At 37.1% G+C, this 27,661-nt stretch overlaps 2 protein-coding genes across 2 annotated transcripts in view; one reads left to right on the forward strand and one right to left on the reverse strand.

Annotated features, from left to right (window-relative positions):
* Nucleotides 1-2,058: 2,058 nt before the first annotated feature.
* On the forward strand, nucleotides 2,059-2,565 carry LOC145982759 (uncharacterized). The gene has a single exon (XM_083116127.1). It carries the CDS (start codon nucleotides 2,059-2,061, stop codon nucleotides 2,563-2,565), a length of 507 nt encoding a protein of 168 aa, XP_082972253.1.
* A 2,202-nt stretch (nucleotides 2,566-4,767) lies between these two features.
* Nucleotides 4,768-27,661, reverse strand: part of LOC145982760 (uncharacterized) — a 66,580-nt gene continuing 43,686 nt past the window's right edge. The window contains exons 3-5 of the mRNA XM_083116128.1: nucleotides 24,187-24,412; nucleotides 15,559-15,904; nucleotides 4,768-4,910 (exon numbers count right to left, since the gene is read on the reverse strand). Of these exons, the coding sequence (XP_082972254.1) occupies nucleotides 4,768-4,910; nucleotides 15,559-15,904; nucleotides 24,187-24,412 (715 nt within the window). The remainder of the gene's footprint in view (nucleotides 4,911-15,558; nucleotides 15,905-24,186; nucleotides 24,413-27,661) is intronic.

The raw sequence follows: 27,661 nt of genomic DNA on the forward strand, positions 1-27,661 counted from the left end.
CCCCCGAGGTGCTACTTTTCTTTCATGGTGATACCTGGAAGGAATCTACAGACAACATTCGTATTTCCAATTTACGATTTTTGTTTAATTATGAATTGTATTACTGGATTAGGGTTTCTAATTTCATGGAATGTGAAAGAATGAAAAAAAGTTCACAAGACCTTTTTCATTTAGAAAGAAAAACTGTTGCAAAGTTGGATACTATTTGCTGGCTTTGCTGCTATGTTGCCAAATTTACGAAGTAAGGACTTTGAATTTTTTCAGGGTGGACAAATAAAGTGTTGCGAAGAGTACATCATATGCCTACTGTAAATGGCCTTTGGAAAGATTGCAGACAGGAGTGAGAAAAAATAACCTTCCCTCAGTTGCTTGATAAACTGATCTGAAACATTTGGCTATATTGATAAAGTACCAATATAAAATTTACTAATAACTTATATTCTACTAATTCATTATAAATTGTAAATACCCATGAAGCCTGATTAGATTATTTGCCTTTTTAATGTAACCAGATTATGTTAAAAGGTTTGCCCTAGAAAACAAATTTCTGATTTTGACATTTTATTTTTCAAAACCAGAGTGCATGAATTATATATTTATTATTTGGAAAGTTTGATGCATGCAATAGCTCAGAGCAGGGTCCCAGATCAACACAACTGATAGACGTGATATAGCATGCAGTAGGTACATAACCAATCAAACTCATCTGGGTGGGTACCAACCAACATCTGTATTGAAAAGTTTCTCTTTTATTCAGTCTTGCACCTTGTGTTGGAAAGTATGTTTCTATCACTATTTAATATTTAAAACAGCACATTTCTTTTTTATACAACAGGTGACATTCCAAAAACATCTTGTTAAGTCTACTTATCTAGCAGACAGCTGGCCCCCATGGCGGAGTGGTTAGCACATCGCGCTACGATGCCAGGTGTCCCGGGTTCTAATCCTGGCTTGGGCATGGATGTTTGTGATGTCTATTCATCAATTTCATCATATATCATCACTCATCCCCATCTTTGCAAATTAGCCAAAAGTGGCACAAGAAGCGAAGTAAAATAAATCAAATGAAATCAAATTATCTAGCAGACAGTTGGACACTTCTGTTCAGAGAAAGTGGCACACTCGTTTGAGTTGAAGTCTGAGAGAGACAAAATTCCCTGCATGTGGTTAAAATGATTGATAGTAAGCAACACTGCTGCTTTCCGAACACTTACTTTGGCTGTACTACCAGACACGATCGCCTACGAAGCTGGACTTCAACTCAAACAAATGTGCCACTTTCTCTGAACAGAAGTGTACCATCAAAGGAACACTTGTTATATGTTAAAGTGCATAAAATGTCAACTGTGTTAACATGAACAATTGCAAACAATTTCTAAATATGGACGGGTTAAAGTTACAGTGGTGTAAGTCACTTTCTTTAAAAAAAAGACAGACACAGAAACCAGATCTACAGCGTGTCCGTAAAGTCATGGTGCACTTTTGACCAGTCACAGGAAAGCAACAAAACAAGATAGAAATGTGAAATCTTCACCAAATAAAAGGAAAACGCTCCAAGTTTCCGTACTATGATGCACAAGTGTGTGCACACACAGGTGATGACGCAACACCACGAACTGCGCAGCAGCGGATCAGCCATTGCCCACGCCAGTCGAGATGTGTACAGTACAGAGGAAAGTCCAGTGTGTTCTGTGGCTTGCGAAGTTTGAATCCGTGAGAAAAGTGCAACGTGAATATCGTCGCGTGTACAACGAAGCGCCACCACATAGGAATAACATTAATCGGTGGGATAAGCAGTTGAAGGATACCGGCAGTTTGTTGGACAAACCCTGTTCTGGTAGACCATCGGTAAGTGACGAGTCTGTAGAGGCTATACGAGAGAGCTACCTAAGGAGCCCTAAAAAATCTGTGCGTGCGTGTGCTCGACAATTACACCTAAGCAAGACTACAGTTCATAAGGTGTTAAAGAAATGTCTGCATTTTTCGGGTTACAAATTGCAGCTGTTGCACGCTATCAAACCGGCAGATAGACCCACATGATTTGTGTTTGCTACAGATATGCTTCATAAGATCGACAATGATGAACGATTTCTGCAGAAGATTGTGTTTAGCGATGAGGCGACGTTCCATGTCTGTGGACATGTTCATCGCCATAATGTCCGAATATGGGCTGCTGAAAATCCTCGTGCCTACGTTGAGTACAAATGTAACACCCCTAAAGTGAGCGTGTGGTGTGGCCTGATGCATGATAAAGTGATAGACCCATTTTTCTTTGCGGAGCAGACTGTGATGGCAAACAACTACCTTGACATGTTGGAAATGTATGCAGTGCCACAATTTCCAGAAGGTGTCATCTTTCAACATGACAACGTGCCTCCACACTACGCCAACATTGTTCATGAGTTTCTGGATACAACATTCCCCCAGCTGTGGATAGGCATAGGTTCTGTCCAGCCATGGCCACCACGATCCCCAGATCTGACACCCTTAGACTTTTACTTGTGGGGTTATGTGAAGCAACATGTGTACAGTGAACATATCAACGACATTAATCATTTAAAATAGAGAATCACAGACGTTATTCACTCTGTGACACCAGACGTCCTTAACCGTGTGTGGGAAGAACTTGAGTATCATTTAGATGTGTGTCGGGCAACAAATGGAGGCCACATCGAACTGCACTGAATAGGTAAGAAACTTGGAGAGTTTTCCTTTTATTTGGTGAAGATTTCACATTTCTATCTTGTTTTGTTGCTTTCCTGTGACCGGTCAAAAGTGCACCATGACTATGGACACAGTGCATATAAGTCAATCTGTTAACAGAGAATGTGAAGTAAATCAGAGATTCATTCAACTGTCAACAGATGACAGTTTAAGGTCTAGTGATAAAGGAAACAGCTGTTGTGTTGATCAGCAAAGTGCTGTGAGTCAGACTTTTTTTATTTTTAAGAAACTGACTTACACCACTGTAACTTTAACCAGTCCATATATATCTTGACAATAGCGTAAATGTGAAGGATCTTGAGAATATACTGATGCATATATACATCGAACTGTTTATAGAATCAAGACACATGCCTACATTCAATATATTTATTCTTGGCACAAAAATTGTTTTAAATTTACTCATTATAGGACTCAATTTCTTTTGAGTCTAATTCATAGAGTGAGGGATCCAAGACAGTTTGCAATGCACCTCCCGTGGAGAAAGAGTATTGGAGTACCATAGCAAGTTTTAGTGCATTTTGATTTACCTGATTAAACAATTGTGAACTTTCATATTTAAAGATACTTTTCTGGATCTTAAAGATTACATTCATATTTATCACAAATAAACTGATCTGAAACATTTGACTATATTGATAAAGTACCAATATAAAATTTACTAATAACTTAATTCTACAAATTCATTATAAATTGTAAATGCTCATGAAGCCTGATTTGATTATTTGCCTCTTTAATGTAGCCAGATTGTGTTAAAATGTTTGCCCTTTAGAAAACAAATTTCTGATTTTGACATTTATTTTTCAAAACCAGAATGCATGAATTAATTATATATTTAAATAATACTAATATTGCAGGATTTAGCACCAAGTTAGAGCCAATCTACATATTCCCGATAAACCACTAATGTCCATATCAGCTGATACTGTGATTGATAGAGCATCTCCCCATCCCTTAGATTGTTTTTGTAATTTTCAAATTTAACTTCTAGCATGTGCTTTTAAAGCCACTTCGAATGGGAACTTTCCAAGCTAATGCATTTCAAACTTGGCGCAAATTACAAAAAAATTGAAACTCAAGAACTGTATTAGAGGATTGAAATAGTTGTTTTTTTTCCAGAATGACAGGGCTTTTAGCAGAGATGAAATTTATACATTGAACCTCTGAATAATGAAAGTTAAAGGAAGAAGAAAATAAATTATATTTTTTTAAAAAAATGGGTGTTTGGCATGCCCCTGTGGCCACCACGATATACCCAAGTGAACAAAAACTTCAGAATATAGCAGTGGTACACCAGAATTTCGCTTCTGGCATTGGTTCTATGGATGCAGAGAAGCACAACAAAAGACCAGTCTTTGAAGACTCGTAATGTAATGCCAATCCCCAATTTTGAAAATATAGAAAATTACGCAAGATTTTCAGAAGTCGTTCATCATTTATATACCTTCATATGTATACAAATCAAAAAAACAGACAGAAGAAATTGCATGTTAATTGCTATCATGTAGTACTGGTAAATATAGCCATCACCTACTCTAAGCACAACAGTGGCAGTGGTAGCACTTGCTACCAATTATTCTAAAAATGTCAACATCATTTTTCTGCCTCTTTATGATAATTGCAATGATGGGGATAAATAGTTATTAACTGAAATTGATGAAGAGACATACCTGGAACTTTAAGACAGATCAAGAGTTGACTGTCAAATGCACTCAGTTACTAAACAGCTCCTTTAACCTGATACAGTACAGAGAAAATTGCTGTTATGGAATCATTTAAACACACCTTCAATTCCTATATCCCCCCCGCCCCTTTAATTTTCAGCAGACAAGCCAGATAATGGTAAAATTCAAGAGACAATACATGATGGATAGGGTGTAAGTAGTAGGAATTTCAGCTTGTTTTTCACCAAGTCCCTTTAATGGTACCTTTCTCTCAACTAAAAATACATTGGTGATTTATGGGAGAATGCATGAATTCTGAAAAATCAGCAAAACTCTGAGATTGTGTGATGTGAATAAAGAAAAAGAAAAGTAATATTTCTTACTTCTGTCGTCTCACTTCATCCACTGCACATTGTCTCAGCACAGCATGTGCAAGAGTTTTCCAGAGATCAACTAGAGAATCTGAATTCCCTGCACATGCAGAATCAAATAGTTCTTGCTCTCTTTCATAAAATGTTTTACCTAGAAAACAAATAGATATGATAGTAAATTAAATTTTTAACCAAAATGCAATAATGATGAAAATCTTTCTGATTTATTGAGGTTCCAAGTTTTTGAGATCTATGTTTACTTTTATCGTCAAGAATTGAAGTGAAGTATACAATACATTTGGTTTAGAAATACATGGTTCACTGTGGGAGGAGTCTGGTAGGCCAATCAAGTGTTCCATCTCAGTATCTACTCATTCACAAGTGGCTCTCCACTGAGAATAGTGATGATCTAAGTAGGTTTTAGATGTAAGCCAACAACAAGGATGGCAGGCAGAGGTTACACCCCATTGGCCTAATTACAAATCAACATGGTCTTCTCCCCCCTGGGAGAATAGGACATAAAATAAGACAAATAAAATATCAAATTACTTAATGCAATAAAACCTAAATCTGTGTAGCCAGAGTCTTAGAACAGTATTTGCAGTAACTGTACAAACATCTTGAAGTACAAGTTTTGACATATTGTATGTGTCTCCAAGAATATAAACAGAATGCAGTTTAGTTGCTGCAAGTACATGTTTATTGTTATAATACTTGAAATAAATGTTAGTATTTAGTGCAAAAATAACTGCAGGAAAGCTCTTCCTGTGTATTGACCATGTCATAAAGATGCATCCAGAGTAGGGGAGTAGGGACGCACACATTATTTTCTCATTCACAGTGATGTGGTCAGTACAAGGCTCCAAGTTACCACCTTTACTTCCAGTCACTCCAAAGGTACTCACTGATGAGAGGCTGGGTAAGCCCAAGAGATGCTTCATGCAGACACACTGCTGGAAAAAATTCCCAAATGAACTAGGATGGCTTAATAAATAGCTACAATGATGTTAAAAACACCCAAAATAGAACTGATGAATATATGCAATTGGTATTGGGACTTGATAATACTTACTACTCTTTCAATATTTTATTATAGTAGTAAAGAATCAAAATTTTTAATGACAACTAGAGACAGACAAGTATAGTCCCGATACACCATCATTTCCCTGCCATATCAGGTTTGAACGCTGTGAACTTTGGAGTGCATGAACCATCTCCTCTCGTGGGAAGGGAGGAACGTTTATTTCTTGGCCATTTAGATTTACTGTTTGTTTTTAAGCACCGTGTTCAGGGCTGATGGCTTAGTTTTAGACCTCAGAGAAAGGTTACACCGTTCATTCTTATGTTCGCGAGTGATTTATTTTTACGTTGGAGGTTAGTTTTAGGTGGCAAGCTCGAGGCATTATCGATATTTTATACTTCTCGGGAAGGGATGAGTGAGGAGGCTCGCCCCTCTCACCTTCGGTCTTAGTTTCTTCTCTCAAATCTGAAACATCTAAGAGAGGCCATTGATCTGAAAAGTTCAGACTGATTTCATTCAAATGAAATACCAGGTACCTAGCTGCTATGATAATTACAAATGAAAATATCAAATTTTAAAGCTGTTGGCATAGCGTGGCGACTTGCCCCATATTTGACACCTCGGCGCTCTCCAACCATGCACTATATTTGAAAGTCTTCATTGCAAAACTTTAGCCTAGAAATGCTCTAAAATTACTGATAGTTTCATTCCTTAATCTTAATCTCTAAATAGCAGTCTCGGATTTGAAAATATCAGTAAAAGGTGAAAGAATAGTTTTTGTACGCAATTTTAGAAGCATAAATGTATTATATGTTGAAATATGAAAAATATAGCACTTACAAAATAAAATATACCATATTGCCCATCAACTGCCTTCGCGATTAGCCAAAAATGGTAGAAAAGTGAAGTAAAATCAACTAAATCTGTCATTAAATTATTTCCTTAAATAACTCTTTAATTAATGTAATTTTTCTTTAGTATGCGACGTTCTTGTTAAAATATACTAAAAATTATGAAATGGTAAACGAGAACACTGCCACGGGCAACTCTTATTGCAACACATTGATCAGAAATATGGATTTTCTCAATATGTTTGCATGTGAACTTCGCCCCCTTTTAAAAGTAGCACATTTTCAGGTATGTTACTACCTAGGTAATCATGAAAGGAATGCCTCAATACCATCATGCCTCACTGCATGCGAAGGTCGAGTACCAGGTGAGGATGGAAATTTGTGGAATTATCGTAAGACGTAAAATTTCAGTTTTCATGTATTAAGCGCCATTTAATGGAATTATAAGTAATAAAATACTCTGATCTCTTATTAGTCTTCTGCACTGTGGATATTCATACATATGTATATTCAATAAGTATATATTTATTATGTATGTAATAAATATAATAATAAAAGAAAATAAGCTATTTAATAATAATTTTTATATATAATATGGGGGAAGAGGTTGTAAAACCTGTTGATGGTTTTGAAAACCTGCCCCCCCACTCCAAAAGAAGTTCAGACGTCCCTGACTTTGCCTCTGCTAACTCAGCAATAATCCAGTGTACAATAATGCAATAACATACAGACTAATTTATAGTTATATAAATATTGGCTTTTTAAATGGATTTTTTTTCCTGTTAGAAAGCTGGTTTTAAAAAAAATCTGGAAATGTTGACTTTTTTGCCATTTGCAGCGTCAGTTGTGAGTTTAGAAGTTGGTAATGCCATAGTTTGGAACCAGCAAAATGTGTGATTTTACATTATGTAGCAGCCAAGAGACATATATTGCCCATTCTTCTAGTTACTAACTTGTTTTTGCAATACGTCTATGTTAGTGATTGCCTACCCAATGGGATAGCAGTAATACTCTTGTCATGCAATCAAGGGGTATCAGCTTTGATCCTCAGTGGAGACACATTGCACAGTGGTTCAGATTCAATTTTAAAACTGTAGGTTCCATCTCGATTAGCCTATCTGAGCATAAAATGGACTTAAAACACATTTTCACGTGTTTGTGCTTCTTACAGTTTGTTAACAAATGTTAGTATCAAACTATTAGATGTTTCAGGATAATAAAAAAATCTTACTATTGATAATACATATGCAGAAGTACACCTATTACATTTTACATTCTATTACATTTTACATACACTCCATTTAATACCAAGATAAGTATGAGGAAGATTAAGAAGTAATTTAGCCTGTAGAGACAAAAGTTTCTTATAATTGTGAGTATTATTGTTTGAAAAAGGCTGGAATTTTGATTGAATGTTACATGGATATGAATTAGGATCCCCCAATGGCATAAAGTATTGCTGCTACCTTATTATCAAAGGGATCCAGGTTCAATCACCAATGGAGGCACAGTAGTTCATATCCCAGTTTGAACTGTATGTCCAATCCCAATTAGCATGTCTGAGCAATGCACTTTTACTGAGCAAAAACATAACTTTTGTACTTCTCTAATTCCATATTACTTTTCTGCATGTTTAGGTAATCTCTATGATGGCAATGAATGATGACTAGATGAAATTGATGATGAGACACTCACAAAGGAAAACACATGAGAGTGCCATGACTCAAACCTGGAACCACTGGTCCAGCACTCAACAGGGTGTTGGCGAGTTCTGGATACTTTCAGACTTAGTAAGCAGCACCGGGAAGGGGCCACTTTCACTTTACAAGATATGAAATTTCTCTAATGATGCACACATACATACTTTGCAAACAGGAATCTGTCAACTTGAACATCTCCCTGAAAATAATATCCTGGTTATGCCTCTGGATTTTAAAATTTACAGCAGGAATAACAAATAAAAGTGTAGAACTTTATAATTTCCCTTCCAAAAAGATTTGCAAATTTTGAACGTTATTAATTTTATCCAATCATAAGCTAACAGATGTTCATTTTCATGGAAGAAAACTAGCTTTTAATCATATTTTTTTATAACTGTAATGCACCATTGCATTTTCTCTATAAGTGCTTAATTTATTTAATCAAGAATGTTGGCATTAGAGTAAAATCTAATATATACTGTATATAGACACACACACACATATAGTCCTTTCTTAGCCTCGGTGTCAGCAGTCACAACTGGTGCGACAGTCAACAAGAAATGAGAGTGTGTCTGCCAGCAAACTGGATTGAACATCTGCATAAATGGAACTTCTAGCTACATAATGAAATAAGGTTACATGGACACTTACAATTAAAATGAACATGTACCTTGTTACAAGACGTGTTGGAAATTGATGTTCTCCTGCTTCCTCACATTTACGGCATGTTTTAAGGAAATTTTCAATAACATGTATCAGCTCTTCTTCTGAAATTGCTTCAATTACTTCTGATATTTTCTTTCAATTCTTCTTATGAAAGTGTCAGGTTTAAAATCTTTGTAACTCACCATGCAGATGACATGCAAATGTTTGTTTCTTGTGTGAGGCACTGAAGGGATTTGAGAGGTGTATGTTCCAATCAATCTCCAAAGTCGTCTAGTTTCTCCTCATGCCATTACAAGCCATTTTACCTTTTGCTTCTTACCAAGAACAGACCCTGTTTCCCTAAATTTGTTCACAAGTAACCAAAAACTCTCTATGTGTGGAATGGGGACATCTGGAAATTCTACTACAAAACACCTTCTAACTTCCCTACAAATATTCATAATGACGTAAGAGTCCCACATAATAAGGTGTTGTTTGAAATTGTACGGATAACATGGCATTATTACACTGCAGAAATGCACCAGCAATATGTAAACTAAAACAAAACAATCTAAAACATTTGTTAACACCTTAACACTTCACAAACACGTGCAAATTGGACACCAGATTTCTGGCAAGTCAGCGTACAGCTGCGGGTCTACATGCTGGCAGATGCACTCTTACTTCTCGACGAGCTAGCTGCCGCACTGCGGCCACGGAGGCTGAGAGAGGTATTGTATATACAAGGTACATTCAATAAATAACCGGAAATATTTTTTTTTTACAGAAAACTATTATTTGAATGGAACACAACACACGATAATTATTCAACGTAGTCCCCTTCAAGTTCAATGAACCTGCGCCAGAGCTCCACAAGCCTCCCAATTCCACGTGCAAAGTATTATTTTGGGCATGTGCGTAACCAGTCATGCACTGCTGCCTGGACTTCCTCATCATCCTCGAACCTTGAGCCACTAAGAGCGTCTTTAAGTGGGCCAAAATTGTGATATCTGAAGGAGCCTGATCCGGGGAATATACCCCATTGTAGCCCGCTTTCGTTCAGGTTCATAAAAATGTACCCAACTTTCATCTCCCGTGACATTACAGTGAAGAAATGCCTTCCCTTCAGCCTCGTACTGTCACAAATGCACACATCCATTCACCTGTCTTTCATTTCTGGTGTCAAATGTTTTGGAACCCACCTCGCATAAACTTTCTTGAACATCAGTACGTCATGAACAATATGGTGGGCTGATCCGACTCTTTGATGCAATCTCACTCAAGGTAATATGCCTGTTTTCCCATATCAACTCGTCAACTCTCACAATGTTGTTCTCCGTGACTGCAAAGACAGTGCATCCTGGACGTGGCGAACCTTGAACACTTGTTACACCCTGTTTGAACTTCTCTGCCCACTCGTACACTTGTGTTCGACTCAAACAGCTTTCACCATATTGTACTGCCATCCGACACAACCCTTCAGCTAACAGAAATCTAATGACACTTCGCTGCTCCAAGTTGGTGCAAACCTGCAAGGGTGCTGCCATCTTGTTTAACTGATTCCCAGCACCCCGTTCGCAAGGCAGGCATGCCAGGCTTATCTGTTAATAGTTCTAGGATGCCACAACAAAATAACAAAGAAACACCAAACATGGTCGTATTTTCGATTTTTTATACAACTTTTCCGGTTATATATTGAATGTACCTTGTATGTTAGTTGCAAAAAAGCCTGCTTTTTAAATGGACTTCTTTTTATATAAAAGGCCAGCTTTTTGAAGAAAAAAACAGGAAATTTTGGCTTTTTACCAATTACGGTTAACCTATTTCACTCGTTGTATCAGTTAAGGGTTTAGAGGTTCGTAATGTCATATTTGGAACTAGCTAAATAATTTTACATGTTGAGGCAGAAGACACATATTGACCATTTCTTCTGAAGGTGTTTGAAAAGTCAGTCAATCTAGTTTTTGAATGTAGGGTGGAGGCATTAGTTTTGGCCACTACCTTACTTATGGCCACTTTGCTGTTCATATTCAATTGGTAGCTACCTAGGTGATCTAAAGCCAATCAGTGAACAGCTTACATAAATCAGTGTAAAATAAGCTTTCCAATTTGATATTCATGTTTCCTCTTTGTAGTTCCTGTAGGAAGTAAGCTTGTTGTAAGGAAGAAGCTGCTTGTTACAGTAGAATTTCTTATGCATTTTCGTAAGAAAAGAGAGAGCTACAATAATGTTTTCCACAGTTGTTATATATATCAGGAACATATAATTTGTTCAGAGGTGAGTTTAAATGTTAGAATTGCAGTATGTATATCCAGAAATAGAAATAACCACAAAACAGCATGTGTAGACCACATGGCCATTACTAGATGCAGGTTTGCAAAGATTCTTTGATTATGGCCACTGAAGAAAATGATTGCAGTTTATTAATGTATGTATGCATGTGTTGATAACAGTACTCCAGTGCAGCAACCATTGGCATCTGCATCGCAGTTGACTCCTAGAACTACCATCCAGGTGACACCAATAAGTTTACAATGATGTTGCCATTTGGCCACAACCAAAACAATCAACCAGCAGAAGGAAGAAGGAATTCACTCCTAGTGTAGTAACCTGTGACAAATGGGTTGAATATCATGAACAAAAGGAGAGATAGAAACAAGAGAAAAAAAAACAGAAACAAGAACATAAAGCAAACATGGAGCTAAAGAGAAAAAAAAACCGGTCCAAATCATCTAGTTCCGTTGTGACAAAAAAAGACACAAGTTCATCTGAAAAAGACTGGATGGAAACTGGAAGTTCTGTTGATGTTACAGAAGAGTCTGATGAAGACTTAGAGGATTGTACATTATCTTCAACAGAAAATTTGAAAACTGGAGATTTTATTCTCGTTAAATTCAGTTGCAAAGGGTAAAAATCTCCTCTTTCCACCATATTTCGGTATGTGGTTGTTATTTTAAAGGTTTTGAAAAAAAGTGAATATGAAATACAGTGCCTGAAGATTGCAAATGTGCAGAAGACATGCTTTGATTATATAGAAAATGATTTTTTAACAATAAATGTGAATGACATTATGGGAAAATTGCCGGAGCCTATCCTAATACAAGAGGGGCGACACTTGATAACAAAATTTCCTGGTCCTGTTAACACACTGGAAAAAAGTAATTTTCTGTATAACATTATTGCCAGTGAACTGGCATTAGAGATATAATTTCCTTGTGATATGAAGCTACTATCTAATGTGTGAAAACTTTTTTCTCTCCTTACTTTCATTTTTCGAACTGACATTTTGTTTTTTTGTTTACTACGGAGTGACCGGAGAAGTCTGGATATGTTAATTTATGTTGTTCAACTACATTTACACTATGTTCATCCATTGAAAACTATGTTATTTACCCTTAACATATTGAGTTTCGTCTGTATTACTTCATTATTTGTTCATAGACAAGGTGGCCTAAGCGGGGAAAATCAGTGGCCATAACTGAAGAATAGTGTCACGTTTGATTAATATTTTTAAAACTTTTTTCTGACTAACTTCTTTGTATTTATTAATGCTTAGTCATAATGTACTTACTCTGTACCAGTGATCATAATTTTTGTAAGCTATCAGTAAAATTATCATCATGTTAAAATTTGTATACTATTGTACATTTCCCTTAAGATGTCCATAACTAGTGCCTCCACCCTACATAACTTTTGTACAAAAAGTGATAGGGATATTTTAAAAACATGAAACAAGAAAATGATTCTCTACATGAACATTCAGTATGAAGAAAAAGTTACTAAGGTGTAAAAAAAAGTATTTGTGCAAAGGAAAAATAAACATGGATAGAAGTAAGATATAGAGTCGCTTCCAAAAAACCTGTGGAAAAGGAAAAATTCAGTCAAGTAATGTATTTTCATCCATTTGAAACATTTCAGGGAAAAAAGCCAGTTTTTTTTTTCAACCACTTCCAACTCTAATACATTGTACATAAGCTGGCAGTAGCAAAGAAAAAAATGTTTATGCTTGGAGGCAGTCACATTTAATACATGCATGAATGTCATACGAAATGTTTACCTGATCTAAAAAGAAAAGCATATTCAGTCTAGTTTTTCTTGTTTGCTGGGGACAAAATCAGACTAATCACAAGAACTATATGACTTAGTTCTATGATCAATTATTTCTCTTAATAACAATCATATGTTACAAAAAATAACAGGTTTGCTAAATATGTGTGAATTAGAAGAAGCATATGAGTCAATGTCTGGCAAGAGGAAAGAAGTTCAACTGATATCTTTGTTGGCACTGAAGACAGCAACTTGTACCTCAACTCATGCCCATAATGTAAATAAATGCAGGGTGGGTGGCCACTGGAGGAAGGGGCAGTTTAACTGCATTTTCTTGGAAAGAAATACTTTTATTTTCCTTTCTTCAACAGCAGCAGTCCAAATGAAACAATAATCAAGTACTGCATGATTTGCTTGGAACAAAAATGCACACATGTTGTAAACACTTCTTTTTAAGGAATAAAAAATGTCGAATATTGATTGTATCATATTCGTACACAAGGTTAGCAAAAATTGGGATTCATTTGCAAGGTCATCAGTGATGACAATCTATCCATAAGTTGAATTAATTGTTTTCAGTCTAAAAATACAAAATGTCTCAATTATTTCCTTGGCCAGATAGATTGGTTACTCTAGTAACCAATGTCTGATCAGCTAATACGTTATGTGTGAATAGAAAGCTACCTATTTCTTTCCTTTTCGGGACAGCATGTCTTACATTTACATGTCTGAATAGAAATTTACTTTGAAGTTCAATAGTGATTGAAAAGCCCTAACTTTTCAAAAAGTCATTAGCAGAAAAGAACATCTGTGAAGTACATTCAAGAAAAGACAAATGAAACCACATAATAATATGTCTAGGAGCATGAAATTCTATTGGATTTATGATTTTCCAACTTTCACTAGCAATCCATTCCTTCTGAGGAAAATTTTCAATGTCAAATTAAAAACATTGAAATTTTTCTGTTTTCTGGGGATCATGAGCAATTGTGAATTATCTGCACAAGCTTTAAAATGAGACCATGACCAGCCCTGTAGTTGAAACAGGTCTCTTGCAGATTGTCTTTAAAGTTTCAGCGGTGAGCAGTTTTTGGGCAATTTTGTCAATTTTCAAATTTCAATAACTTACAAACTGGCAACATGAAAAATAAAAAAATAAAACGTTTTCTATATTTCAGATGATAAGATACATGTATACCAAAAATTAATCAAATCCATAACATCAAATTCCGAAATTTATTTTTCCTTGGTTGATTTGACATGGAATTACCTGGACATGAGTGTATGTTAGATACAAGTATGGAAGGATTGATTCACATTTAATCTCTAACACTAGTGAACAACTTTCTGGAATCTGGGTACCTTGAATGAGGTGTTGGGTCTGCAAATTCATGTGCGGTACATTTAGAAATTCTAAATAGTTTCAATTATGCAAGATTCAAAATTTTCATTAACTTTCAAGTATTCTCTGAATGTGAAGGTATTCCCTTATTTAAAATGTATGCCAAGTTAGGAAAGCATAGAGATGATGGTGGGTTATGAACATAACAGATGGTTGGTTGATTGAGATTAAAATCAAACAGGTCAGATCTTGTGATGTAAAAAAAAAAAAAGTGTCTGGATTAATGCTTGTTTTTGAATTTTTTGAATTTGAATTAAAAATTTTTGGGTACTATTTTGGGGCTATTTTGCACCCATCACACTATACGGTGTCCAGCCCCTTATCATAACAAAAATAAAAGCTTGTCTGAAAACTAAAATTCCTTTACCTTGGTTTAAAGCTGAGGCTAAAAAGAGTGCTCAGCACAAATAAGGACAAAACACAGGATGCCACAGAATTATACTGGCCATGGGTCAGTCGCCAGAGCCTCGTGAGTCTGCAGTCCAGTGGAAGTGAGGTTGACTATTGGGTGCACTATGTGGAAGGAGCACCCCTTACACCCCAATTAATGCTTGTCTTGGGAAAATAAACTCCTTATCATAACTTAAATTAAGCCATGTATGTCAAATGAAAACATATACTGATGTCTAGAACCTCCATACCTGTGCCAAGAGCTGGAAATTTTAAGAGATACTCAGCACGCATAAGGACACAAGAATATGACCATGTTACTTTTGTGACCATTACAGAGTCTCCCTTCTTCCTCACACATAAGGATGCATGCACACACACACACTCATGTAAGAACATTTACTACTCGCATAATATAAAACTTGAGTATATCACACATATTCAACTGAATATTGAACTTATTCAAGTAGTAAATTTTACAATATAATATTAAAATGTAATTCTGATGGTCACAAGAGTAATGTGGGCATGCCCAAAACACAACACTACACAGGAATATTAATTAGGCTGTGCTTCCAGACACCAGTATCTTGTATACCTGCAGAAATACAGTTTGTACTACATGCATTATGAGGGAGAAGGGTTGACATGTGATCAAGTTCTTCCCCACTAAATTCAATATTACTATATGTAGTTTAACAATGTGCGATGAAACTAAGAGTAAAACTGAAAATCTACTCACCATAATTTGAAACATTAATATTGACTTCAGACATCATTTTCTGTTCCAGACTATTGTATTTGATTCTCCATGTCATACCAAAGTATTCTTTTAATTCTGTGCTTAATGCCAAAATTGAAAATCCTCCTTCTCCCAATGGTCTTACACCTATGCATGCTGCATAATCCCTTAGCATTTCAATCACTTCTTTTCTGCGTTGGCTGAGAGTCCAGAAGTCATTCAATCCTTTGAAGAACAGAGACAAATCCTTCTTTTGCTCAGATATTTCTATAAGTTCTTTCAACTCATTCAAATTATCATAGTCACTCACAATAATCTTCAATGGTATCATTTTTATTTCACCTGCCTGCATTAAAATCAAAAGAAAAAAAATTATGAAAAACTACACTGTAATGAAGGTGCATTTAAGTTAATAAATGACACAATGTAACAAAAAAATATTTTCTTTCTGTTCCTGGGTAATAATTGTTATTTCCTAATTCCTTGTGTTCCAAAAGTATAGAAAATGGGTATTATTCCTCATAAACTTTGTTTTTGTAGCCAGGACAATGATGTTTTGAGATTTACCCTTTTCCAGTACACGTTTTTTCTCATTATGAATAAAGAAGATAAATAACGTGTCATATTGCGCGCTGTAACGATATACTGGTCTCCCCTATAACTGAAATGGACAGGTCTTGGCATTCTGCCAGCAACAATAGTGCAAATCGTGCAGTTTGAAGTGGTTCATTGTCGTCCTAGCTGCCTAATTAGATACACGTTTACAATGCCATCAAGAAGTTGCAAGTATATGGCAGACGAATTTTGTTATGTCTGTGGCCATTTTATCAAGAAAAGAGGAAATAAGTACTCTGTGAAAGCATCTGCTAAAATGTGTGAAGCATACAGAGCATATTTCGGCATGTCTGTAGGGGAACAAGACAAAACCTGGGCACCTTATTTCACCTGCGATAACTGCAAAAAAAAATCTGGAAGGTAAGACGGAAAATTAAAATGTAAAATTTTAATAATTTCAATTATATATTAAATATTTAGGGTTTTCTTGAAGAGGCCTAGAGTTTTTTGTTTATTTCAAATGTATTTTGAAAAATTACTTTTACTAACACCTTACATGTTTAACATTTAATAAACTGCTATATACTTTATTTTTACCCACATTAATGTTGAATTGTACATCCTGTTTTGTAAGTTGCTTGTGCACCTAACCAATAGTAGTGCACCTAAGTCACAAGGTTTGGGTGAAGTTGTGCACCTGATTGACAAAGTTAATAAAGTATATAATTTTGTGCATATTAAATATATATCTACATATCTCATATGTGAAATATGTTGTGAAAATACACATTAGTTTATTTTTGTCTTTTGTATTTTGCAGGATGGTACAGAGGAGAAAAGAGAGCCATGAAGTTCACTATCCCAAGAATTTCGCGGGAACCCACTGACCACTCAAGTAATTGCTACTTTTGCATGGTGGATCCTTCCAAACGTCGGGCTGGAAAGAATGCGCAAGCTATTATATATCCGGATATACCTTCATCCATCGCCCCTGTGCCACATTGCCCTGAGTTTCCCGTGCCCACTCCTCCGGAGAAAAAGCTGCCCTCTTCAGATGAGAGTAGTAAGTCAGAGAGCGAGGAAGACATTGATCTTCATACTTACAATTTGCGAGCCGAAGAGAGAAACCCATACTACCCCAATCAAAAAGATCTTAACAACTCAATAAGAGATCTTGGTCTCACCAAGTCCAATGCAGAACTCTTGACGTCCAGGCTTAAGCAGTGGAATTTATTAGATGAAAGTGTGCAAATAACAGATCAGAGGAAGTGTCATCAAAGTTTTTCCAGCTTTTTCATAAGTCAAGATGGACTCTGCTTCTGCCACAATGTCACCGGTCTGTTTGAAGCAATTGGAATTGACTTCAGTCCAAATGAGTGGCGCCTCTTTATTGACAGTTCGTCCAGAAGTCTTAAAGCCGTGCTTCTTCATAATGGAAATACATACCCGTCTCTTCCACTAGCTCACTCAGTCCACCTCCAAGAGGATTATAACAGCATAAAGCGATTGCTAGATACCTTGAAATATGATGAGTATGGATGGGAAGTCATCGGAGACTTCAAAATCATAGGATTTCTAATGGGTCTCCAAGGAGGTTTTACCAAGTTTCCTTGTTATCTTTGCCTATGGGACAGCAGACACACCAAAGCGCACTACAACACGAGGTACTGGCCACAGAGGACCGAGTTCTCTGTGGGAAAAAACAACGTCAAGTGGGAGCCACTGGTAGACCCCCACAAGGTGCTAATGCTTCCACTCCATATTAAATTGGGCCTGATCAAACAATTTGTCAAAGCTTTAGATAAGGAGTCAGCAGCCTTCAAGTACCCTCAAGACTTCTTTCCTAACCTGTCTGATGCAAAGATCAAAGCCGGTGTCTTCGTCGGCCCACGGATAAAGAAGCTTTTGGCATGCGAAGAATTTCCCAAGAAGCTCAGTGAGAATGAAAAAGCGTCTTGGAACAGCTTTGTTTTAGTGGTTAAGGGCTTTTTGGGTAATCATAAGTCCGAAAGCTATGTGGAAGTGGTTGAGACTCTGGTGAAGAACTACGTCAAAATGGGCTGCAGGATGTCCCTGAAAATTCATGCCCTCGATGCTCACCTTCATACATTTAAGGATAACATGGGAGCGTACTCGGAGGAGCAAGGCGAGCGTTTCCATCAAGATATAGCTATTGGACTTCGAACGTCGCTACCAAGTCCAGTATAATGAGAACATGATGGGAGACTATATTTGGGGGCTGATTCGTGAAAGTAATGTACAGTATAATCATAAATCCTGGAAAACTACTCATTTTTAAATCTTTTGCAATAATTTTGTTCACAACTAGATTGCAAATATATGTCACTTTTGATGTATGTGTGTTTGTATTTTTCTTTATGTAAATGAAAAGCACGAATTCGTATATTTTCTCATTGAAAACAGGTAACATTTAAAAATAACACTGCCCCGGTCACAAAAACAAAGTTTGAGGGGAATAATAGGCATTTTCTATGTTTCCAGTCAGAAGCTTTTAGAAAATAAAACTCACTACACAGGAACAAAAATCGTGTTACAGGGTGTTATCATTTCTAAAACTAAGCTGGATAATAGACCAAACACTTAATGGTACATGTAAGTATCTCCTCTTCATTGAAAAGAAAATTTGGTACAAGCATGTTAAGAAATGCCAATTCTAAGATTTATATACAAGTGAAAAATGAAAGAAGCTGGAAAAAAATCAGAGAAATTCAAGTTTGTGACACAATTGTAGTGCAGAATATGACAGGTCACCTCAAAAAGTGTTATTACCTATTAAACCAGTGGTAATACTGTTGTCTTGTAATCAAGGTGCACTTGGTTCCATACCTGGTGGACGCACAGAGTGGTTCAGATACATATTTAAACTGTAGGTCCAGTAGCAAGTAGCCTTTCTGTTCATAAAGTGGATTTAAAATCAAAACAAACAACAAACAAAAGCTATTGAATCAGCAATGTAGACTGTTGCAGATTCAAAATAACATTAAAAATGTCACACACCTTGGCCACAATAAGGACACTCAGTAACCCTTCCAACTGAACCCCATCTCCACCACTCAACTATCTCTGCTTGAAACTGGCAATTTTGAAAGTTGAACACTCACTTTCATTACCACCATCCTTTATCTACAACTGAAGATGCAGCATGCAGATGCAAAAATTCAAAATTTTCCAGTGCCTGGTGAGTGTTTCCTACTTCCTTCTCATTTGCGACACACACACAAACAAACACAGAGGCAGAGAAGAAGGGGGGAGGGGTTGCTGTATACATTTAGGCAAACGTTCATAGCATGTAAAACACATCAACTTTACTAAGTGAGCCCTCATTTTGGTATGGGGGATTCTACAGGGTGTTCTATAGAAATATGGTGAATTGTTTAGATTCCAAGAAATATTGTCAGCAGTGACATCTTTACTGATGCGCTCATGCAAGTTTCAATCTGCTCTGCTTATCTGTGTTTTGTTCAGGGGGTTTCATTTGTTGCTGTCTGTGTGGCATCAGTCGCCTGCAGCTATGGAGCTGGAAACAGAGTACTTTCATATGATGATTTTCTATGATTTTAAAAGTGGGCTAAATGAGTCCCAGAAACTTGGATTTAGCAGTTTGATCCAGAGAATAAGTGTCAGTCGACAGTGTGGATTTTTTCCATGAAATTCCAAAAACAAAATTGAAGCGGCCCTGAAGTGTCGAAAAGAAAATTGCTGCAACTTTGTTCTCCAAAGGATCAGATGTGAGCCTTTGAAGGAACAAAAGACTTTTACCGCTTAGTGGTATGCAATAGTTTGCATACCAAAAATGTTCGAGAAGTTTCAAGAACGACGACCAAGGACAGGACTATGAGTGATCCTCTTGCACCATGAGAATGCATCTGCCCACACAGCCAAAATACTCATTCAGTTCCCGGAGGCCACAGAGTAGGACTCACCCACCATACAGTCCTGAATTGGCCCCATGTGATTATATCCTGTTCCCTACAGTAAAAAATCGTATGCATGGAAGAAGTTCTCCAGTCCTGAAGAAGCTGTTCATGCCAATGAATGCCAACTTACAACCTCTGGTTGCCTTTAACCCCCAGAGTATGTGTAATATGGTCATTAGATGCTTTTAAAAAAAACAATGTGAGAAATGTTGATATATTGCCAGAACAAGGAAATGTGGTGCTTGTTCAAAGTAATTGTAATGCTCTTTTTAGGTAATCTGCTATCATAAATGTCCAACTTTATAATTTTACTTAAAAACTTTTGATTGCAGCCATGAAATGCCACAAGCCTGTTTTGTAACACAGGCTGGTCACAAATTAATAGGCATTTTTCAGTGATAGGACAACTACATTATGCATCAAATCAAAACAAGTTATAACAGTCTTTTTTCACATGCACAAACTGTTATAAGAATTGAAAATACATCAAATTTCAAACTAATTCGTGCAATATCCAGTCTATTCTTTGAATGCTGCATTATGGCCATCAAGTGGTGTATGCAACAACTGGAAACAGTTTCAGCTTATTGATGTGATGTGTAACAGAAATGTTCTTTCATTCCTTTACTATTCAACACCTAATAATTTGTGACAACATTGAGTTTCAATATATGTACATTCACTCACACATGTGTAATTTATAAATGTTACTTCTTACATTACTTACAAGGGAGGTTATCTAAGTGTCCCCCTCCGATTTCCATGAAACTTGGCAGGTGTATAAAGGGGCCCAAAGGAAGAAAAATGTGTTTTTTTGTTTCGGCTAAAAAATGGTTTTAGGGGGCAACCCCCCCCCCCCCCCCCCAAATGTCAAGATGAGGGCAAATTGAAGTGGGATCTGACCCCTGTGTCACCCTCCGATTTCCATAAAACCTGGGAGGTGTATAGAAGGGCCCAAAGGAAGAAAGAAGTGTTTTTTTGTTTCAGCTAAAAAATGGTTTTAGGGGGCAAAACCTCTCCCCTAATGTCAAGATGAGGACAAATTGAAGTGGGGATCTGACCCCTGCATCCCCCTTCCGATATCCATGAAACTTGGCAGGTGTATAGAGGGGCCCAAAGGAAGAAATAAGTGTTCTTTTGTTTCGGCTAAAAAACTGTTTTAGGGGGGCAAAACCTCCCCTCTAATGTCAAGATGAGAACAAATTGAAGTGTGGATCTGACCCCTGTGTCCCCCTTCGATTTCCATGAAACCTGGAAGGTGTATAGAGGGGCCCAAAGGAAGAAATACGTGTTTTTTTTGTTTCTGCTAAAAAACGGTTTTAGGGGGCAAAACCTCCCCTCAAATGTCAAGATGAGAACAAATTGAAGTGGGGATCTGACCCTTGTGTCCCCCACAGATTTTCATGAAACTTGGCAGGTGTATAGAGGGGACCAAAGGAAGAAATACGTGTTTTTTTGTTTCGGCTAAAAAATTGTTTTAGGGGGCAACCCCCCCCCCCCCCTCAAATGTCATGGACAAATTGAAGTGGGGATCTGACCCCGAAACCACATAAATCTGGCATACGAAGAACACACTCATATAATTGGAACACACACAGCACAGAACTGTAGGATTGTCGGTACCAAACGCAGTGTAATTGTAGAGAGATGCCGAATTCATAGACACCGTTGTTCCCGGATAGGGATGGGCATAACAATAGACGGACCAGAGCAGGGTAACGGAGCATCAAAATAGCCGCACACAGGAACCATAACCCTATCAAGCATGGCCTAGATATCATATAGGTGATATCCATAGCCAAGGACACAAGAGGATAGTTCCACAGATGAATACACAGCATGTATAAAACATTTATTACCATCAGAAAGTAACACGAAACAATGTTATGGTAACCGATCTGCCAACACAAAGTAAAGACAAGCACCCATGCATCACATTGAAAACCGCCCCCATTGTTGCTTCCACGGTGTCAATGTACATACTCGTCACAGTAATGGTACTCCTAAAAAAAATGATTTAAACATAATGTTCGGTTACACCATGCACATCTGATTACTGCACTGCACCAAAAACATCACATATCGCATTACTGTCACCCCCAAAACAGAATGCCACCGGATTCTCAAATGGAGGCCTTTCGGGAAGATACCCACTCTTACACCGTGCGTATTGGAAGACGTGTCGAACCTGGTGACCTTCCAGGAAACGATGTGATGTGCTTTCTTGAATTTCCAAAGCCAAAACCGTGATGCTGTAAACCGAGGAACGTCCAATTCAGCTTTAGCTTGCAGAGCCCATCTCCGAATATCAATATCATGAATTGGAACCTGTGCTTGCACGGCATCACTAAAGTTTTCTAAAACGTATTTGGAAACCTGACACAGCTTTTCTTTCTGTGTTCCTCCTGCCCCTGCTCTTCCCATCTTCGTAGTTGCTGTGTTGAGGTAACCTTCTTATACTGATTTTGCACGGTGGTCAGAGACAAACGTCACTTCTGTCCACTCCTCGAAAAGTCAACTGCTCTTCGTTTATATCCAATGGATACAGTATGTGGTGAACAATGGTCGGTATAGTCTTCTTCTGTGTCATCATCTGTATCTTCCAAAGCGTGTGCATATGTATCGTCTTGCTGGTCAAAGTCCAAGGAAGGAGCAAATTCAACGATGTACGCAGGATCTTCGGTACATCTTTCAATGACGTCCTTCACAACGTCTGTGACATATCCCTCCTCTGCTATTAAAGGAGATGGGCTACTGGTATTAAATGCCTGTATTAAAAGTGTGACCACATTCACTACATTCAACAAGGTACCTCCATACAGAACGATTGTCCTTATTTCCTTCTGTGAGCCTTTATATACAGGGTCACACATATGGAATTTGGATTCATGATGTCTTATCGTATATACCATCCCACTACAGCACACCTGATAATTGTGTTTAACTGTGGCCTCTTGGCACCATTTCACGTTTCTTTACTCTTATCTCCTCTGCTTGTGAGGTATCTCCTGACAGACTGCCCTGCCCATAGGTGATACATCGTGGTGGGTGTGTTGCACATGATTTGTGTCAAGCATGAATCGTGTGTTATGTAATGCATTTTGTCACATTGTATGCTCTCACGTGGCATATTTGCCTTTCTTCGTCTCGTCCGTGATAGCTGTGTTTCCCAGTGACATGCACTTCATATCTCAAATGCTCCACTTGTGTATCTGCCAGTTTTTAACCGAAACAAAAAACACCTATTTCTTCCTTTGGGCCCCTCTATACACCTGCAATGTTTCATGAAAATCGGAGTGGGACACAGGGGTCAGATCCACACTTCAATTTGTCCTCATCTTGACATTTGAGGGGTTTTTGCCCCTAAAACAGTATTTTAGCCGAATCAAAAAAAAACGTATTTCTTCCTTTGGGACCCTCTATACACCTGCCAAGTTTCATGGAAATCGGAGGGGGACACAGGGGTCAGATCCCCACATCAATATGTCCTCATCTTGACATATGAGGGGAGGTTTTGCCCGTTAAAGCAGTTTCTTAGCCGAAAAAAAAAATGTATTTCTTCCTTTGGCCCCTCTATACACCTGCCAAGTTTCATAAAAATCGAAGGGGACATAGGGGTCAGATCCCCACTTCAATTTGTTCTCATCGTGACATTTAAGGGGAGGTTTTGCCCCCTAAAACCATTTTATAGCCAAATAAAAGAACACGTATTTCTTTCTTTGGGCCCCTCTATACAAATGCCAAGTTTCATGGAAATCGGAGGGGGACACAGGGGTCACATCCCTACCTCAATTTGTCCTCATTTTGACATTTGAGGGGGGTTTTTGCCTCCTAATACAGTTTTTAGCCGAAACAAAAAAATACGCATTTCTTCCTTTGGCCCTTCTATACACCTGCCAAGTTTCATGGAAATCGGAGCGGGACACAGGGGTCAGATCCCCACTTCAATTTGTTCTCATCTTGACACCTGAGGGGAGGTTTTGCCCCCTAAAACAGTTTTTTAGCCAAAACAAAAAAAAACACGTATTTCTTCCTTTGGGCCCCTTTATACACCTGCCAAGTTTCATGGAAATCGGAGGGGGACACTTAGATAACCTCCCTTGTTAGTTCATATGAACTGTATAAATTCACAAACCTCTGATCCTAGTTTAAAGTTCACATGAAACATCACATGGCCAATCTCTCCAAATACCCAATATGCATCTAATTTACATTTATCTTCATCAATTACATGTTTAATTCCTATTTCCTTCCGAAAGTTTGTGAATTTAATACCATTCACTATTTCATAATGCTTCATCATTTCCCTCACATCTGTGAAGTTGGGTCCAAAAGAAGGATCTGGTTCTTCAAAACTTCCACTAGAAGAAACCCAATGAATGCAATTAATTACCAGTCAAAAATAAATAAAAACTAATCGCACAAACACAGACATAAATACTTATGTATTCATAAATTTTAATTTCAAATGCTGAAAAACCTGAAAGCCTAAATGCATCATTAGGAGTCAATAATGAAATAAATAACACAGATCAAGAATTGGATGAGTTCCATTTTGCATCAGCTCAAGAAAATATTTTAAATGAATATTTACATACAGTAATTCTACTGTTCATAAAAACATTTATCTAGCATTCTACTTTGTGACACTTTCCAGGATTTTCTTTCTAATTTACACTGCTTTTCTGATTCTACTAGCTAATCATGGTAGAGTGAATGATGCTTAGATGAAATTCATGAAGGGACATTCGCCATGGAACACTCACATCCTGGCAAGAACTCAAACCAGTAAGATTCAGTGGAGACATCTTGAGTTCATCACTCAAGGTGCTTGGCCAGTGAGTCAGTGGTTTTAATTTGAGATCTGATTTATTAAGTATTAGTAATTAATTTTTTTGTTACTTGTGAAGCCTTTTGTCACATGAGCGGTACTCACTTGCATGTTGGGGGGGGGGGGGGAGAGAATAGAAATAAATAATACATTTCACAATATGACCTACTGCTAAAAGCAGCTGTTGTTGTTGATTTAGTTTATTTTACTTCGCGTTTTGTGCCTCTTGGCTAATTTGCGAAGATGGGGATGAGTGATGAAATGATGAAATTGATGAATGGACATTCACAAACAACCAAGCCCGACTGGGATTCGAACCCGGGACCCTTGGCGTCGCAGCGCGATGTGCTAACCACTCGGCCACAGGGTCGGGTGCTAAAAGCAGCTGTTACGTTTCTGCAACCAGTATGGCTATTCCACCAGTTAAGACAAAATTCAAGAATAATTCCAGGTTTTACAGAATACATTCCAAAATTTCAAGAATATTTTTAATAATGTACAGAAGCCCTTCCCCATATTTTTTGAGAATATTTATCGGAAAAATATTATTAGACACTCATTGCTACAACGAATACAATGAGATCAAACCTTTGACTTATGATTTCACTTCTTTGTTTGTATAGATCTCATCCAGCCCCATGAGAGGGGAGGAGGAGAGGAGAGGGAAATAAGAAATAAGGAGTCCTTTCAGCACAATGTGTTCCAAACATTTGTCGGCAAACGCAGCACACCTATGATGTGACACGAGATAATGTATTATACTATGCACTACAAAATGCATGTTTTTCACTATACAGGGTAAGTCAAAATGAAGGACCCAATTTCAGACATTTACATGAAAATATGTAAGTCAAACTAAACCACCTGCAAGAGAAAGAAATTTGGATTTTTTTAGATGCATTAGGAAAACAGGCCTTGCAGGACATTTAATAGAAACATGGTTTCATCTGAAAAAGTTAAACTGAATTTGCCACCACTAGCAAATTGAAATGTTACAGATTTGTTTGTGTTGAAAAACAAAACAATATTGTCAGCACTGAGACTATTTGCAACCTTCTCTTATTCTACTTAGGAAAACATGTAAGTGAGTACATGGAAGGAACAACATTTTTTTGGAGATGAATTCCTTATCAAGAACAAATAATAATAATAATCAACATTGAACAGCTAAAATAACTATGAACATTATAGAAGCTGGTCTCATTAAGAACAAACACGAAGCATCTAAGAACTCTAATCACCATTGTGAAGTGGCACTCAGCAGACATATAGACAAGAGACAGGATCATACACAACCATGCATGTGATTATTCTGACTGTGGACCCTGGAGTCATCTCTTTGTTAGCCTTCTAGCATGTAGTTTTCAGATTGTACCATGTGGAAAGAGGCTAGCCGCCTTACACACAACATAAAAGAAGTAATTTTATAAATAAAAAACGAATAACTCAAATGAAAATGAAATTAGAGCTATTATTTCATTTGGGTACCATCAGTAAATAATGTCATGGCAGTAACATCTGTAGTAAACAGCATGAAAGTAGTCCAGTCAAGATCATGCCACCTATCTACAGTTTTGCAAATAAACAACAATTTCAACTTTCAAAAATATTTTTTAAAAAAATGCTAGAAAAGAGTCTTAACATAAAGAATATCATGAGGTATTAAAATCTGAATACTTTCTTTGCCATTCAATCAAATTCACAAGGATTTTTTTTTTTTACTTCAAAGTGTACAAAAAGTATAGAATCAAGTTCATTCCATGCCGAATCATCACAACTCCCAAACGACCATCTCAGATTGTAATGAAATTTGGTAGGATGGTAGAGAACATGAAGTAACTAGCATGTGTACAATTTTAGCCTTCAGTGATACATGGTGCTCATACAGGAGGGTTGCCAAATGTCAAATTTATGTCAAGGTCAATTCACAACTTTTCTTCTAATTATGGTATACCTTTCATGTTGGGCTTATTTTGAAGATAAGGGAGCATAGTTTTTATAAAAATAGTTTCATATGAAAACATTGAAATTTTCATTAGGTTGTCACATGACCTTGAATACCTAAAAATGGTACTTTCAATTTTTGTGGAAATAAGTTAAGTTATTCAGTTAAATGTAATCTTTCTTTGGTGTAAGTTTCATTTTGGGATGGCTTGGGGAACAGAAATTAAAAGAATCTGACATTAGTAAATGCTACATTCAGTGAACACCTTACAGTCTAGAAATGTCCAGGGCCCCGAAAGTGGGGGACCAGGGGTGCCCGGGACCCTCAGTTCTCATTTGGGACCCCTGTATAATGGTCCCAATGTTTAACTTTCAACACGATTTCTTTTTGTAACAAAATATTGTTTGTGTGATGGAAATTTCATACATTATTTGAGGACTCTGTGGGAAATTAGTCAGGATTCTGCTCTGAAATGGGCATTTTACTCTATTAGTATTTCATTTCCCAAATACACAGTTAATTAAGGAAAATGCATGGTATATTATGATTATGTGCAAGAATAGAGGAAGATGCATGGGAATACTCTAGTCCTCGTGATCTTGAATGAGTCAGTTCATCAAAAAATATGTAGATGCCTTTGTTTTCCACATGAATGTAAGCTACTTTTAACTTCCATTGTCTGTCGTTGATGTATTGGTTACCTCACCTTATGAACTTCTGAACCACCAAAATTTGGAATGCTATCAGATGCATTCGAAAGAGTCAAAAGAAAGGAATGATTATCATTATTATTACACATAATATGCTTGGCTCTGACCCATCCCAAAAATTAGT

Source organism: Lepisma saccharinum, unplaced genomic scaffold (genome assembly GCF_977018435.1).
Source record: "Lepisma saccharinum unplaced genomic scaffold, izLepSacc3.1 HAP1_SCAFFOLD_397, whole genome shotgun sequence".
NCBI lineage: Eukaryota > Metazoa > Arthropoda > Insecta > Zygentoma > Lepismatidae > Lepisma > Lepisma saccharinum.